This window comes from Centroberyx gerrardi, chromosome 15 (assembly GCF_048128805.1).
Source record: "Centroberyx gerrardi isolate f3 chromosome 15, fCenGer3.hap1.cur.20231027, whole genome shotgun sequence".
In the NCBI taxonomy this organism is placed as follows: Eukaryota; Metazoa; Chordata; class Actinopteri; order Beryciformes; family Berycidae; genus Centroberyx; species Centroberyx gerrardi.
The window spans coordinates 8,122,738-8,139,950 of NC_136011.1; the positions used below are offsets into that span (position 1 = coordinate 8,122,738).

At 42.6% G+C, this 17,213-nt stretch overlaps 1 protein-coding gene across 1 annotated transcript in view; it reads left to right on the forward strand.

Moving 5' to 3' along the window:
* Positions 1 to 17,213, forward strand: part of ret (ret proto-oncogene receptor tyrosine kinase) — a 45,236-nt gene that overhangs the window by 23,388 nt on the left and 4,635 nt on the right. Inside the window, exons 5-14 of the mRNA XM_071913229.2 lie at positions 12,891 to 13,168; positions 13,479 to 13,716; positions 13,810 to 14,048; positions 14,179 to 14,374; positions 14,476 to 14,675; positions 15,443 to 15,725; positions 15,963 to 16,091; positions 16,349 to 16,459; positions 16,625 to 16,738; positions 16,887 to 17,131. Of these exons, the coding sequence (XP_071769330.2) occupies positions 12,891 to 13,168; positions 13,479 to 13,716; positions 13,810 to 14,048; positions 14,179 to 14,374; positions 14,476 to 14,675; positions 15,443 to 15,725; positions 15,963 to 16,091; positions 16,349 to 16,459; positions 16,625 to 16,738; positions 16,887 to 17,131 (2,033 nt within the window). The remainder of the gene's footprint in view (positions 1 to 12,890; positions 13,169 to 13,478; positions 13,717 to 13,809; positions 14,049 to 14,178; positions 14,375 to 14,475; positions 14,676 to 15,442; positions 15,726 to 15,962; positions 16,092 to 16,348; positions 16,460 to 16,624; positions 16,739 to 16,886; positions 17,132 to 17,213) is intronic.

Here is a 17,213-nt window from a genome sequence, read left to right on the forward strand (position 1 = left end):
GCAATAGCATAATATTAACATTAAGCATTACAAGCAGCTAATAATAAGGATTGCAAGGGTCAAAATAAGAGTGTGGAAGTGGAAAATACTCCTTTTTATATTTCAACATGTATTCCCACTATACATCTGAAATGTTCTAAAACTTGGTGCCATTCTAACATTTTCAGACAAAAAAAAGATAAGATGGTATTGTGGTTCCACTTGTCATGACTACACCACCACATTTCCTTGTCCTTTTATTGATTCTCACTGACCTTATGTCTCAGGATGCCTATAGTCTGTCATATGGTAACTTTATCTTAGATAGCATGTTCTCATGCAGACAGTCGGCTTCTTATATCATATAATGTTCCCACATTCTCCCTTGATAACAAACTGCATTACATCTGCCCTCCTATGTAGACAATGATGTACGTAAGAAATTGATTATAATGTCCAGTATATATGAATTTTTAACATCTGCTAACAGTTGATTTATCTAAAACCCTATAAACACCCATTTGAGATATAAAGAGTTTCATATTCGAAAACATATGACATTTGAAGAAATTGACAACTTTTCTTGGAAAATAACAATAGAAATTTTGAGGATGTTCTCATTTTCATTTTTGACAGATCAAGTAACAAATATCAAGCAATAACTGTATTTTAAATGGATGTATAGTGTTTTGGAATGACACCCACTGTATACTGTCTAATATTCATTCAGTATTGCGTACCTGAGACCAGCCAAACACAGAATATTGTAGCTATTCTGGGTATTATCAGGCTTTCCACAGCATGTATTTTCAATATCACAGTGTGCCCCCAGAGCAGACTGGGTGCAAACACTGAGTCAAGAATTATATAATTATTAGATTTATATAAGTAATAGGAATTCCTGCTGTTTCTGTATAATGGACAGACCATGTGAAAGACTCAGTCCTTTAGTAATCTCACCTATTAGTCAGCCTCGATACAAATGAGATCATTTGATTGTACATAAGTTGGGTGCAGATATTAGGCGACCAAGTATGTTTTTCACACTCTTTTGGTCAGTCCTGACATCCCCTCTGCAGGCCGGTGTGCTCCAGTGTTTGGCTCCATGCGGAGACATTGATTGGAGAGTGATTGTTGTGTGAGTGACTGGTGCCCGGCCCTGAGGCCAGAGCAATGCATCACTCCACACAGACCAGCCAGAGGGAGAGACAGATCCCACACTTTAACACAGGCTTCAACCTGAAACGCACCCCCAGTCTGAGAGGAGAAAGGTCCCACAGACTAGTAGCTGCTCAAAATAATTCGTTAGTTGATTTTGTTTCCGTCACTTCAGCATCATTTATGAGCAGATAGACACACTGCAGATGTTTGGTAGTCAAGTTGTGTAGTCTTGTGAATCCATATGGTGTTTTGGGCAGCGACTCAGCAGTGAAATAGCACTTTATCCAGCCTAAAAACCCCTGCTACCCCCCACCCAACCACCCACCCACCCCTTGGCAGGAGTTCAGCTGCTGCTGTACCACACTATTTGGGCTGATGACTTGGTTCTCATTGCAGCCCTGTTATCAAATTACAACCTTTTGAGATGATTTTTGTTCAAATCCACTCTAGTAAATAAACTCATATTACTGGTGGCAGTGGATGTTGGCCACAAAAAGTGCACACAAATGATTCACCCATTGGGTTAATCATTTCCCATCTTATGGATCCATAAAATGTGAGATCACGTTCACTTCAGAATAAGACGCATAAATTATTTATTTTAGGTCTGTTATGATAAAACAACCAAGGGAAAGGGATTTACCATATCTAAAAAAAAAAATAAAAAAAAAAAAGGAGTGTCTATGTCTTTCAAATAATCCGATGCCATATTTTACATTTTTCTTTCTGGAAACAGAGTGTTGACCGAGACGCTGATAAATTATATTCTTAAATTTCCTGTAGATGCTATCCTGCTCACGCTGCTCCGGAAGCGGCGGAAAATACATGGCAGCATAATATCATGTGGAAGTGAACCTCCTCCCCCCCGGCCAGCCAGCCAGTCCGCCCAGCAGCGCTACTGGAGCTGCACACAGCCGCCTGTGCATGGGACACACTGACGACTGAGGACTTCATCAAGCCGCCCGGAGCCGCCGCGCACACCGGAGGGACGCGTTTGGTTTATATTCGACTGACTTGATTTATTTTATTTGGGTTTTTTCTGTTTTTTTATTTCATCTAGAGGAACTTTTTTTTTTTTTTTTTTTTGCATTTTCATCCAGAAACTTTCACCTATGGTTCGCGAATATGGGGCCAAGTTGTGGTTTCTCTCGGGGAAACATCCTTTTGGTTCTGCTGCTGTGGTGTGAAGGTAAGGATCATCCTCGGGTTTCCTATTAGACCCGCTTGAAAAGTGAAGGAGCACAAGATAAAGTTGGAAAAAAAAAAGTGTTTTTCAAAATGTATTGCAGCTTAGTGCAGAGTGAACACTATGGAAGATGGGGATATTTAGGATAAATTAACTGTTTACCTAGTAGTGAAATTAGATTTGTGAAAAATAGTTTGTTCTTTATGTTTCCTCATGTCTGGCGGCTACTCCGCGCTGTTTGAGACATCATCTCTTATCGCACAGCATCAGCTGCCGTTAAAGCATTAAAGCATCTTCTTCAGCGCTCTTCATCTTCTGAAGGCCTATCATTCAGAATGCCAATTACATATAGTATGGCCACTGAGCACAACGGCGGCTATACTTCTGTTTGCTTAGAGATGCACTCTAAATTCAATGGGCACAAAATGTATGATTCTCTGCCAAATTGGCCACAAGGAAAGAGAGAAAGAGGAGAGAGAAAATGAAGATAGAGGGAGAGATTTCTGAGCTGCTACAAAGCCAATGGTCCTGAAGTCTAGATGGCAATTGACAAACGCACTAATGAAGTTGCCTGTGCATATTAAAGCTAAATTGCTTTGCTAAATTGCAACATTTGAGAGGCTGAATGAGTTTCAAGGCTTTCCAAAGTATCTCTGAAATGGTGCTTACTGAATGCAGCCAGGTACTGTTTCATGCTGCAGAAATGATACTTACATTCAGTCCAGTATAAATCTGCTGTCCACCGGTGTTATGCATGGTATGGCACACCGCCTCCTAGAGTAAAATGCATACAGCTATATATCATAATATTATAATCCCATTCGCAATCCCACAGCCCAACTGTACCAACACTCTCCTCCCATGCAGTCTATATTTAAAGTGTCTCTCATAGCTCAGGAGTGTGCAAATCGCAGTGTGTGCAGCAAGTATGTGAAATGTGTTGGTTGGACAAATATAGACCATTGTGTGGAATTCCTTAATTTGTTATGGGATTTAAGTCTATTTCCAACAGAGGCTCCTATCAATTCTGCTATTAGGGTATTCCAGTGTAAAAGTAAGGTTATCATCACAGTCTTTGTATGGAATTTACATGTGAAAAAATGGGTCGTTAATTTTCAACCTTCTTCCTGTCCCCAAAAGTGGGGTTACCCATAAACTATAGGCCTACGTAATCGCCCAAGGGAGCAGTTGCAGGCGGTGGTGTTAAGATGATTAATGAAATATTCAAGGTGCCATAGTTGTATGTAATGTTCTCTGATTATTTTTCATTGTGACAGCAGTATTTAGTAAGGAATTTATGCTCTTTGGCTCTGTCTCGTTCCCAGTCCACAAGGGACATGTGATGTAAATTCACTATCAGTCATGTCCAGTGATCTAAAGCAGTGCTGTACATATGGATGGCCTTATTGCACAAAAGAGGCTAAACAGATCCCAGTTCTGCTATAGTCTACATGTATTCTCACTGAACCAGGCATTCCCTCTGATATTTATAGATGAATATGGTGTTTATTGAGTTCAGCTAGTTAGATTTTGAATGTCAAGGACGTGATGGTAATTAAATGGGTGCTGAAATCTGCACCCTGCACAAATGGGGCGACCCACACCTGCCTGTCTGTTGCAACAAAAGACCCACACTTGTTCACAGAGGAGAAGAAGCGAACTGCAGGCAGGTGTGCAGCAGCTGCTCCTATCTCTGGGTAAACACAGTGTGTTTGTTTTCTTTAGGAAAATATCGGCTGTTATACAAGTGCACACACCGTTCAGATTGCAGGTTGGACCTTAACTCCCATTCGAAATGACACATCAGATTGGTTCTACTGTATGTATTCTAGTCTAGTATGATTTTGTCTCACTTTTGAGGGATGGAGTGACACAGATGAGCTGTTGACGTCATCAACTCTATAGGCTCTACTGATCCTCAAACCTTCTACACTAGACAGTGTCAGAAGTTATTAAACTACCCTATTATTTCATAAATATACCAATAATCATCTTAAAATGTCTTAAAGAGTTAATTTCTTTTTTTTGGAATACATGTATTGCGTAACCTCAGTTAATAGTTATGTGAACCATATCAAGATTACAAGAACCACATCTTATTACAAACACTGTATCTTATGGAATATATGTAATGGTTGAATGGGTTCTTCAGTTTGTAAAGAGCAAACAGTGAGCGTTTGGTAATTCCCGTCTCGTCATCACTGTTCCAGGTTACCAGTAACTAGTGATTGGTTTAGTGTTTCCTGCTGAGGTAATCAAACAAAGGAAATTGGCAATCAATGCCACTATAAGAGAAATCTGCATAGTTAAATGTGGCTATCTGAGAATTCGGCCTGCACATAAGACAACGGTAGAGTAAAGTAGCAAGAAGTAAGCCAGTTCGAGACATAAATGAAAGTGGAAAAGACACTGAACACTTATCTTCTAATGTTAAAGAATTGGGGTTGAGTGCTCTGGATACAAAATGTCTTCTAGCAGTCATGTGGGAAAAAAGGGATCCAAGACCCTGAAATCTGTTGAAAAGCCTTTATTCTATTTGGCGAGTCATAATTGCATGTTAAAAACGTTGCCCAACGTGTTGCAGCCCCATGGCCTTCATCAGGGAATATGATACTGTAATTAAAATAACTGAGAGGGGCTCTATAAACAACAATGTTGATGGGTTTTTGTTGTCGTAAAGGATTTGGGGTTTTGGTCAGTATCTGGACAGCCTCCTGAAATAAATATTTGGTCTATTAGGGTTTTTTTTAACTGGAGGCAGACTGATGAGACCTCACGTCTTATAGTTTAAGGAAATTATCAAGATAAAATCATTAAAGTAGTTGTAGCTTCCAACTTTCATGGACTTCATATTAGCCACGAAGGCTTATGCATGGCAGCTTCACAGATGTAAACAAAAGGTTTAAGACACATTTGTGGACTGTTGTGTGTGATGCAGATTGTAAATTGTGTACCAAATCCGGCAAAAGCCTTTGTCAAAATGAATCAAATCCTCTAGTGGATATTAGCGTGTAATCCATCACGTCGACAAGAAGAGACACAGATGTTTTTACGTAAAAGCATCGATCTGTTTATGTGCCGCCGTGACCTTGCTACTGTATCTTTGACCCCGCGTTGCCCTCTGACCTTTGAAACTGGAACCAAGCGGTGATCTCCAGTGACGACCCCTCCGTCCCAGAGGAAGCCACGTCCGCAGACGCTCTCGCCGGCCCTCCTCCTCCGCATTAGGACAATCATTTTCCTCGGCATCCTTCGCTTTTGAGAAGGACCAGACCAATAAATCTCATTTGATACATGCCGCTATTTGATTTAGCCCCTTATTACATTATATGATTTAGTTAAGCTTGTGTCTTACGTTGCCTATGGATACATTATAAATCTTGTCAATTTTCTGCTCTTGCTGTCACTACGTCTCTTAGTATAATTGGAAAGCATCATGATACAGGTTATTTGCTGGAGTGTTTGGCTTTTGTATTTTATTTTGCAAACAGCGTCGTTTCTCTGGGGTCTTGGGCAGAAAAAACAAAATTCTCAGTGGCTCTCAAACAAAGCTGTTACTGCTGAGGAGAAATAATTTGATTACATTTTATCCCATCAGTGGTTGGCACTGACACAATGAAGTTTTTCTTTTTTTTTTTTCATTTTTATTGATTTTTCAAGATGGTTGCATCCACTATAGGCCTCCGAGATCACCATGTGACATGGAAACATAGCACCTTCTTCCCACTCCAACCATCTGGTCCCATCTCCTCTCCTTCCCAGACCATTCCTCCACCCAAGCCCCCCACACACACACACATACACACACACACATCACCACCACCACCCCCTGACCCCCCCACCCTGACCACATGGCCCCTGAATGGACAATAAGCTACAATTGCTAAGACAGTATGCCAGCGTAACAAATCACAGTAAAACATATTTTTTGTAGTAAGTGAAAGCAACACAAAAGGTAGACGGGCACGTGCACAGACACACACACAATAAGTAAACATGTCGTCCCCCCCCCCCCCACCCCCACCCCCACCCCCCCCCCCCCACCCACCCATGGATGATGCAGGCACAGTTTGAGCCAATCAGAAACAAGATGCGTCATCCCTCCAAATTTCATCAAAATCAGATCAGTGGAGTAGCAGTTATGGCTTGTCAAAGTTTGAAATTTTGACCTTTAATTATAGCGCCCCCTTTAGGCCAATCAATGTAATTTTGTAAATGCTGGAACACAGTGCCAAAGTGCATCATCACTCCAAGTTTCGTTAAAATCGGACCAGCGGTGTCTGAGATATCACGCTGGACGGACAGACGGACAGACACCGCCCCATGGCTGTGCAGCCTGGGAACAAGCTCCAAGTCTGGGCCGCTGCTGCGACTGTTGCTGCCGCTGCATGGATCTGGATGCTGCTAGTACCTGTCAAAGCTCTGTCCCTGATCCTCTAGTCAGTTCAGGGTCACACTTCCCTCTCATGCATGGGTAGAATCTAATTTGCTGTGGTGGAAGGACAAGGAGACATTGATTGAAATTTTGCCCTCGGGGCATTCGGTCCTCTCGTTTCACATGAGTCTTGACACGTTATTTTCCAGTCGCCCAGTGGTGCATGCTGTGTTTGACCCATCATTTACAACAATGAACAGAACAAAGACTAACTGAGCTCATTTGAAGCCGCTGTGTGAGTGGAGGTGCTGCAGCGCTAGATGTTGGTGGACCTTAGTATTTTGATGTCTTTTAAAGGTGCAATGTGTAGCATTTTAAAACATAAATATATCTTATTACCATATGTAAATCAGACCAGTGTTGAGACAATTTAGCCTCTATCTCATGCCAGTCCTAGTGTTTCTCATAATTAACCATTGCTTCCTGTTACTTTTCCCTCCTCCCCCTCCCTACTGAAGAGGATAAACATGTTGGAAATTATTTTTCCATTGGCCTTCAACTCTTTCCACCATTTGCCATCTCCAGAAACTATGAAAGCTTTAACTCCATTTGCACTGGAAGAACAGTGTACTCTTCCTGTTTTGTGCCATAAAGCAATATCCCTTTGTTCCATAAAGTAATACAGCAGATTTGCAGTGAAATCTGATCTGCTGGTCCACAATGTAAAGGCTGACAACTGTCTTGTTTGTTTAGGTATCTATAATGTCTCAAAATGAATGTGGTAATGATTTATTGATGCTAAAATGCTACATGTAGCACCGTCAAAGGTGCAAACTGGAATTGTAATGAAGCGCCACCTACAGCACCACCTTTGCCCCACTGGAGCTCTTAAAATACAAGGACTAGAAAGACAAGAGTGTGCAATGGCTATACATGAGTTTTAAATGTATTTTTAATCTGTAAAGGGTTTATTTTGTTGGTATGAGTTGTACAAAATGGACCACTGTTTTCATGTTGATGGTAGCAGCAAATATTGGAGAACTCTGAAGGCTGACGTTGAGAGTGGATCAATGTGAACTGAAGCTGAACACTGGTCAGTCGGCCCTGAAGAGATACTGTACTATAGGATCTGAAAGTTGCAAAATAATATTTTTTTATCAGCAAATCCTACACTTCAATAACGTATCTGTATATACACATAGTTGATACACTTAAAAATCCCTTTAACGTGGATTTTAAAGTGGCTTTTTGATTAATAAAGTTGATTAATAAGGTTCTGTTTATGGTAAAATGTGTCATGTTTGAACATAGCACTTAGGGACAGGCATGAGTAGTCAAATACTCCATTACCCAAATCGACTCTTGACATCATGATATATATATTTTTTTTTAGAGTGGATAATGTGCAATAATTACTAAAATTATTAACTTAAGTTAAAAGCAAAGTCCTGCCTATAATACACAGGTTAACGGTCACGTTTTAAAATAATTATCAATAATGATTTTGATTGGAAATGCCCATCCCTAAGCACTCAAATTCACAGGGACCCTTACTTTTCCCTAATTGTAAGTCAATATGACTTTTAAAGGATACATTGTTGGATGCCTGCCTAGAATAGTCAGTGATTCAAGCTTTGTAATTCAATACATCTCTGAGCAACGCAGATGAGTAACATCTTGATTCTCAGAATCAGTGATCTAGCAAGCATGAGACCTTCATGAAACCTGGGGGGTTAAGCCAAAGTATTTATGCAAATGCTAATTACTGTACTGTATATGGTATCTAGCTCTGGCAACGGATGCCTTTATGTACATTAGCGTATATGTAAGTGAATCTGCTGGCTATTTACTGTTGCTGCGATGAGGCTAAAGATATTTTATCCAGGAGGTCTAATGATTATTGCGTCAAACTCAGCCTCCTGCTGTATGATGCACCATGTGTTTAATTTTTGATGCTGCTGCCATTCCCAGAGGAATTCTTAAACTGAATTTGTAGTTGCAGCTAACCCCTAAGGAGATGTTATATTAGATTTCTTGATGACTGATGAACATGGTTCATTGCATCTCAGCTCTTGTATTCTCTGAGGGCTAATTGGATTACATTATGGGATAATTGATTATTATGTTACGGCATGCATCACGGTAACCTGAGTAATCTACCTGGAGCCCAAGTACCTAGTAACCAAGCTCTCGCCAGAAAATAAAATATTGTATTACTCTGATGAAAAGTTTGATGAATGTCAGCATAACAGGAAATGACTCTCTGCCCGTATTATGCCTCACTGTTTTTCTTTTTTGTGAGGAAGCACAATCAAACCCTTTGCTCTGCTGCGACTGATACGTTACGATCAAGAATATATGAAAACCAAGTTCTGGGTCCAGTATGATATGATGAAGCAATCTTGTATATTGGCAAAGGAAAGATTTTAAAACATTATGATCAATAATAAGTTTCATAAATAGAATTATAGCTCGATGTGCAGCCTTTTAGTTAATTGAATCATTGGAGAGAATGATTCTCATAACTGTTACATCTTTGGGAGCAGAGTAATCATGACAGGTTTCGGAGTGATTATGATAGATTCATTTGAGTCAGATATGACTGGGTGAAATGTGCTTTATTGCCATTGGCTATGGCCACTTTGTAATAGATGATGGATTATTTGCCTGTAGGCTTGAGAATGTGGACTTTGACAGACCAGATTGTGGAATTGGCTGTGAAATTAAATCCATAGATGTCATTTTTGTGTGGCCGCATAGACAGTAACACCAACTGGGCCCATGTTGTGTGCAATGGAGATGATTGCACACATGCAACCGTCAGCCTTTCTCCTGTCTTCCTCATCAGTGGAAAACAATCAGCATCGCTGTTGATTAGCACGGGTATTGATTGGTCTGCTGCCAGATACACGCCTTTCCAATGGGTCGTTACTGGGGACAGATGCACTGAGCATTGACCTTGGTAGAGAGGGCATCGGGCCGGGCTCTAACCGCAGGAGCCTCTCCTCCAGTCTAGGAACAAGATTAGTGAGGGAATTAATCATACAGCCACCGGCCCGGGCCAGTTATCATGAACCGCCATGCTGTTGACAAGGATGCTCAGTAAGGACGTCCGGGGTGGGAGATGCGGATCCGCCGCTCGCTCTCTGATTGCGGACTTTCCTCGGAGGTAGATTAGTAAGCCGTGAAGTGCTGCGCGGCTCGCTCCGGCACATGAGCTCATAGATGGTAAATCTATCAGCCGATGCACGCGCTGAGCTAATTGAGTTCCTGTCTTTGTCTGGGACGACTGAGAGGGCGTCCCACCAGTCCTAGACAGACATGCTCGGGTCTGTGGTAGATTTTGTGATGAGTTTCTGTCCTTTTGTCCTGCATGACACAGTTAGAATAGGAGACAGAAACGGCACGTGGCATAATGAACTCAGTGGACAGACTAATCCACAAAGGCAACAAGCAAGAGCATCTAGATGAGTGGGAGGGTGTTGCGCTATTTTTACTCAAAACGACCAAGCATTGTATGAGGTTAAATTTCATTATCCACTGGCAGCAGGATATGATACCTAGTGTAAACATGGACAGGTCCCGTTCAAACACTGTCACCCCGCCACTGGCTTTGTTTACAGAATTATTTATTGGATTTAAGACATCTTCTTTCACTCTGAGCAGTTGAATAAAATGGCAGTATGTGACAGCAAAACATGAGTTTTACAGGTATCTGAAGGCTGTAAAAGGTTTGCTAACAGTTGTATTGTTTGTGCACATTGACGTAAAGCAGACCTGTAATGTGAGTTATGATGGTTTTTTTTAGTCTATGTTCCACAAAAATGCTTTACTGTCCATTTGCCTGTCAAACTCTTCAAGAACATATTCAAATAAACCCAAAACATAGATGTCAAATTAAATTCAGATTGCATCTTTAATTTTTGACTCATTATTTTTACATGGTCAGGAGGTGAAATGGCAATATTGAGATATCTGCATTTCCGCCGTCCTTGTGCAGCTTTAGGAGAGGTAATGAGTCATCCTATGGAAAATCTTCATGGCTTCACGGAACAAAGATGCTATTTGCTCAGACGCCTGCTTGATCCATTCAATTAATTAGTTTTGATATAAACTGCTTACTTTCTGTTGGCTTCAGTCCTGGAAAGAAATTGAATTTTGAATGATATAAACGAATCGTGTGGCATGGGCCACCCATCGCGGCTTCGAGCCAAGGCCAGCATTCACGAGTGAATTCTGGTCCCGCTGATTAACACACTGGACGGCCTGGTTGTATTTGTGAAGCTGCTGTCATTTCTCTCATTTGATTTATGCCTGCTTCATGTGTGGGATTACTGTAGAATAAACACATATGAATTTTACAATTATTAGATCTCACAAAGAGACTGTAGAAAACAATAAATCTTCTCTAGCCTATTAAGAATATAAATAAACCCAGGATCTTTAGCATCTTATTAAATCGCTACTGACATTAGTACCATTTTTTTATGATAATCTCATTAGGTTTCTAGACTTCTGTTTTCCACTCTGACAGGTTTGGCTCTGGGTCAGTAAGTAGAGAATGTCTCCCTCTAATGGCCGTTATTGATTTAGATGGAGACCTTCACTATGAGAGCAAGGATTTAATGTCTTTTGTTGCTTTGATAGCTGTTTTCACTTTCCAATTTGCTAATATTTTTATTAGCAAATTGGAATTGGAATTTAGGGTTGGGCTTCGGAAAATACTACATTGTCATGGAAGTTACCTCCAGCAAAGCAACTTCAGACTCTTGTGTATTTGTTGCTGAGAGTTATATTTAGAGTTTTTGCCATATCACTTCACAGGTGCCATGCTGTACCTGTATTGGCCCCTCCATGCATGTTATACACTATCAGCACCAGTTGGTTTTCCATTGGAATACTGAGCAGCTGTGATCCTGTTTCTGCTGGGGAGAAATATAACACAATAACAAACATGTTTGGATGGCTTTTCACGCATCTATACCAACCATAACTGTTCAAAACATAAAGGTAAATGCAGTGGAGAAAAAAACATTCTACGCTACTTCTGGCATCACAAATTGTTCCACAGCTGTTCCAATGAAAGAGTATATTAAGCCAAATGAAGCCTTCATCTACTTCTCATTTGCCAGTAATATTAGGCAACATTTTTCAAACACAAACATGAATGGCTCTAATTCCATTGTGATAGATTTGGGTAATGGATAAAATTCATCCCTAAAATCCTGCCGTGAAATCGAATCCCATCGTCCCAGCAGGATTTCCAAACAAGTGGAGGCTTAGCCCTTCTGTTTGTTTTTGTCTCGGAAACACTTTTAATAAAAAGGGGCCGTCGCTCGCCTCAGTGTGTCTCCATCCTTCAGGAAGGCCGCGGCCACATTTTATCCATCAGTCCGACCTCCTGTCATCCAAGCCTGGCGAAATTAAATCAATGTCTGAAACCAGAGCCAAGGCCTCAACTGCACCAACAGAAATAGAAAATCTAGTTTTGCTGTCTGCTAATGACATTAGTGCGTTCCCTAAATGGTCGCCTACCGTCGTCAAAGAGGAACATAGCAGGGATATAATTACAGGCCGAACACTCGCATCTCCATTTTCCTGTAAAACACACAGCCTGCTATAGCGCTTTATAGATTACGCCCCCCTCACACACACACACACATCCCAGTCCACTACCCACCCCACCCCCCCAGCAGGTAATGATTAATTTCTTCTCCATATCATGTTATCCTTTGTAATTAAACTTCCCAAGGTGAGCACAAGGAGAATCGGAAACCACATCTTATTGACCATACGAGAAATTCATTAAAAGAGCTGCATAAGTGTCATTTGAGCCCTCCTTTCAATTTCCGTTAACAGGAGGGAGGAAAGATATATCGGGGGAGGAAAAAAATGAATCTGTCATATCCCATGTATGTGTTCATTTTCATTCAGCTGCTCCGACGGCTGGACGTCATTGTCATTCAGCCGGTATTGTTGCAACGTTGAAATATCCAGAAAGAGATGTCTGATAATTGCCGCTATCCTGCGCTTTAAGAAAAGGCCTCAGCAGTAGTCAGCAGTAATGGTCGGCCTCATTCCTCAGTGATCACGATGGCTTATGTGAAAAGAAATCCCCCCTAAATTCCCCTGTTGCTAAAAGACATCTGGTTACTCCATGTCTTCCTCTTCTTCTTCTTCTCTTGGCAGGATCGGCAGGGCTGTACTTCCCTCAGAATGAGTACATTGAGACGGTGTATGTGGGCCAGCCTGCGGGGACGCCGGTCCTCCAGGTCCACGCCATGCTGGACAGCGAGTCCGAACGACCCCACTTCTACCTGTGCTGGCCTCCCAGGCTCCAGCCCTACAGCCACTGGCTCCACATGGACGTCAGCACCGGAATACTTTCCCTGAGCAAAACCCTGGAGGAGAGCGACTTCGCCTTGCTGCGTGAGTTGCATACACACATTTTACTGGTAATGTATGGTGTGCTTTCTTGTTTCTGCGGTAAATTCCCGGGCACTTGGTCCACTATGTGCATGAGAATAAATCAGTTCCTTGAAGTTTATGCTTTTTGCATACTAATAATGCTTTGGCTTCAAGGTGATGGTTCATGTTCAGTTGTCTGCCCTCAGGATGATAATGTAATTGCATAAAAGCAAAAAAGAGCCAAGTCATCAAGGCGAGCACTGTCCAAGATTAAAATGGCTCTTGTTCTTGTTTTGGCGGTGCTTCTCATCAGATAAGAAGTCGTGGCCCGTGAAGAGGTTCATCCTGTACCCCATGGTGTTAGCCAAGCCCACCAGGAAGCCCCAGTGCCTCGGCATAAACTCCCCTCGGCTCACCCTGAACTTTGTCAATGCCACGATGCCGCAGTGCGCTCAGACAGATATGGAGGAGCTGTGCTTCCCGCACCGGGACACGTCCAACCCCCACATCATAGAGAACAGGTTCCCCGGGGCCCTGCGGCAACTCCGACGTCTCACCAGGCTCAACGTCTGCCCCAACTACACCATCTCCTACAGCATGGAATCAGGTGAGCCACATTACAGCCCAACCCTGCCAGCTCTGACTCACTAGATTTCATATCACTGTTGCCACGCAAAAACTCCAATTTTGTGGGCTACAGATATCCCAGTGCCATTTGCTGTGAACGAGAACACAACAGAGCTGGTGGTGACGGCTCCTTTGGACCGCGAGGAGAGCGAGATCTACAGGCTTCTGCTGGTCTGCACCGTTCTGACAGAAAAGGTCGTGACCAAGCTTCAAACTTCACTCGACGTCTTTGTCAACGATGAGGATGACAATGCACCGTATATCAATGGAACGGACACGGTGGATATCATCATCAACTTCAATCGCACAAAGGTGAGAGTGCTGATATAACTCAAAGTTTCAAGGATTCTGATGGACTATGGACTGTGTTGGCCCATTTTCTCTTCTGCTTAGCTTTCATTCTACTGGCATTTAATTTAATTATTGTCCTATCTTTCTTTAGGGTGGCTCTTTTGGCACCTTGTCCATCTATGACAGAGACTTAACCGCCATATATCCCAAAGACCAGAATCACAACAGATATGTGGGGACTCTGCTCAACAGCAACCCGTGGATCAGGGACACATTCGACATAAAAGGCACCTTCAGGGAAAAGAAGTCCGCGGTCGGCAACATTCGAGAGACCATCCACGACTACCGTAAGTCATCCAGACGCTACTGACACCAATGTTTGTTTGGACGAGGACAATACTTGTCAAAATGCTATGTCATGTTCCCCCGTGTTTGTCCTTGTATCCAGATCTTGTCCTCAAGCGTAACTTGTATGTGACGGAGAATCGCACCCTGCAGCTGGACTACCTGGTCAACGACACCACCTACCCCGGTCCAGAGGGAACCGTGTTACTGCACTACAACGTCACCATCTTACCGGTTCCCATCCGCTTCACCAACATCACCTATCTGTTCACACTGACACGCAGAGCCGCTGTTTATGCACCAGTACGGTTGACTACTTTACCATACAAATCTATAACCCGCTATTCTGTATCCATTTTGAAAAACAAGACTAGGTGTGCCTGGCGGTGGCTGGGCCGTTCTGGTGGTCGAGCCATGCCTACAGGCATCACAGGCCCTGGCTTATACATACTGTTTTCAGCCAGTCTCTGCCTAGTACACAATTTTGAAAGATGCAAAAAAAATCCTAATAGCAATTTGATGCTGCCAAAGGTGAAATATCTGCACTGACATCATTGATTGAGGTGTGGCTAGAAGTGCAACACGGTTGAAAGTTTCAGCCCATAGAAAGCAGTGCAACAACAACTTTCTTCCTCTAGAAGTGATTGCAGGACTTTAAAAATTAAGTATATGATTAATGGTAATCACTTTGTAGAAGCCATATGAGCATGTTTACATATCAGAAAATGCAATTTTGTGCTGATTTTCTGTTTAACATACCATGAGCAAACCAACTGCTTGGCCTGGTCACCAGATGTGGCTACTGCCACCTGCTGGCCCAGCCATACAAACAACACCTGAACTTCATCATTAAATATCTCTAAAATACGATAAAATTAGTATTCAGTCTGCAAATGTGATATTATTTTGTCAGCCAAGGACTCAAGTTACCTATTATCTTTCAAAAGTATCATAACATGTAGTTATTTCATCCTATCATTGTCATTTTGTAAGTGTGGTGTTTTTTCAAATGTAACATATATCTCATTTTGGAACAAAACTCCTACGTCTCTTGTTCCGTCACCTCTCAGGTTGGCAGGATCTGTGTGGAAAACTGCCTGCAGTTCGACGGCTTCGGTGTCACGTACCGGCTCGAGGTGGCGGATAAGAACGTGTCTGCTGACGTGCAGTCCTGCTACGCGGCCATCAGCATCGCCCAGAGCCCCACCGATATATGGGGCTTGCTCTATGTGAACGACTCGGAGGCGCTCCGCCGGCCGGAGTGCCAGGACCTGCAGTACCTGGTTGTGGCTCAGGAGGAGCACAAGCAGCTGCAGACCAGCACTCAGATCCTCATTGTACTGGACGGGGATGGTAAGACTTCTCCCAACACACTGCAGCAGACAGGGTTCATAGTTTTAAAGGTGTTGTTCGCTTATGAAATTTGTATTTTTACACACAAATCTTGCCTAGTATAGCTTTAATCCCAAATAATTTAACTCCACCATAAGAAGACTCATGTGCAGACGCTTTTCAGTAGACATCCCTTCTCTCCATTGCCTTTTAAAGTGTGTGTCGTGCGTGTCTCCACCACTGTGTGTTATGTAACAGACAAGGCCATTCAGGAGAACCAGCACTTCCTGTCCTGTGCAGAGAGCAGACAGCGAGGAGACTGTGAGGCCGTCCGAGGCCTGGGGGCAACGACAGGGAGATGCCAGTGGAGGCAAGGCACTGAGAAAGGTGCATTTCAGTCATCAAAGTCACAACATCCAAGTCCTCTAAACTGTGTGTTGGGGTTATCTCAAGTGTTTTTAAGTAGTCTATTTCAGGTTAACATCATGACAAGCTAACACAAATATAAAATAGGTGTTTAGATTTAGTTTACCAGCAATCAAAAAATCTGTGGTTTGGTTATGAATCAGTATTGGTGTGCATGCTCCTGCTATGTTTTTCCCACTTAGCCTCGTCTCTCCCTGTGTATCTACTGTATATTCCAGGAATATCTGAGAAGTACTCGACCTGCTCCCCCGACCTCCGCACATGTCCAGATGGCTTTTGTGATGCAGTTGAAAGCAAGGACATGTCCATATGCCCTCAAGATTGTACAAGTAAGAAACACACGCCTTTCTTTTGCTTTAATTGATGAATTTCTGCTAGTATTTCAAGACATAGAACATTCAAAATACATTTCCTATTAATATGAGGAAACTTGTAAATGTGTCCATTTTGATTGTTACATTCAGTATGTGTCCGTGTTTCATTTGTCTCTGAAGGGGAAACTGTTACCGGAGGTCATGAAAAAGGCTTGATGTTTGGAATCAAGGCCGGTTATGGAACTTGCTACTGCTACCCCGAGAAATGCTTCTGCGAGAAGGATGACGTTGAGGGTGAGTTGTCATAAATCACACAACACCTAAAAAATAACACGAAAAAAAACCACTCTCTGTGTGATGCTACTGAATGAACCAGGAATGGATTGTCGCTTTACTGAAAAATGACGATATTGTGCGACATCCTCCGCTCCGTCTCATCCAGAGGCTATATGTGACGACATGTGTAAGACCATCATCGCCACGGCTCTGCTCCTCTCCTTCATCGTCTCCATCCTCCTGTCCTCATACTTCATCCACCGGTACCACAAGAACTCCCCCAAGCCCCCGATAGCCTCGGCGGAGATGACTTTCCGCCGGCCGGCCCAGGCGTATCCCATCAGCTTCCCTGCTAACAATGTGCGCCGCGGCTCGCAGGAATCCATCGAGACCGACACCTTCAAGATACCCGTAAGCCTCGTATAACAGACTTTTCCTCAGCGTTGTATCTTGGACCGATCGAGAGGTCACATATGTTATTGTGTTGTTTTCA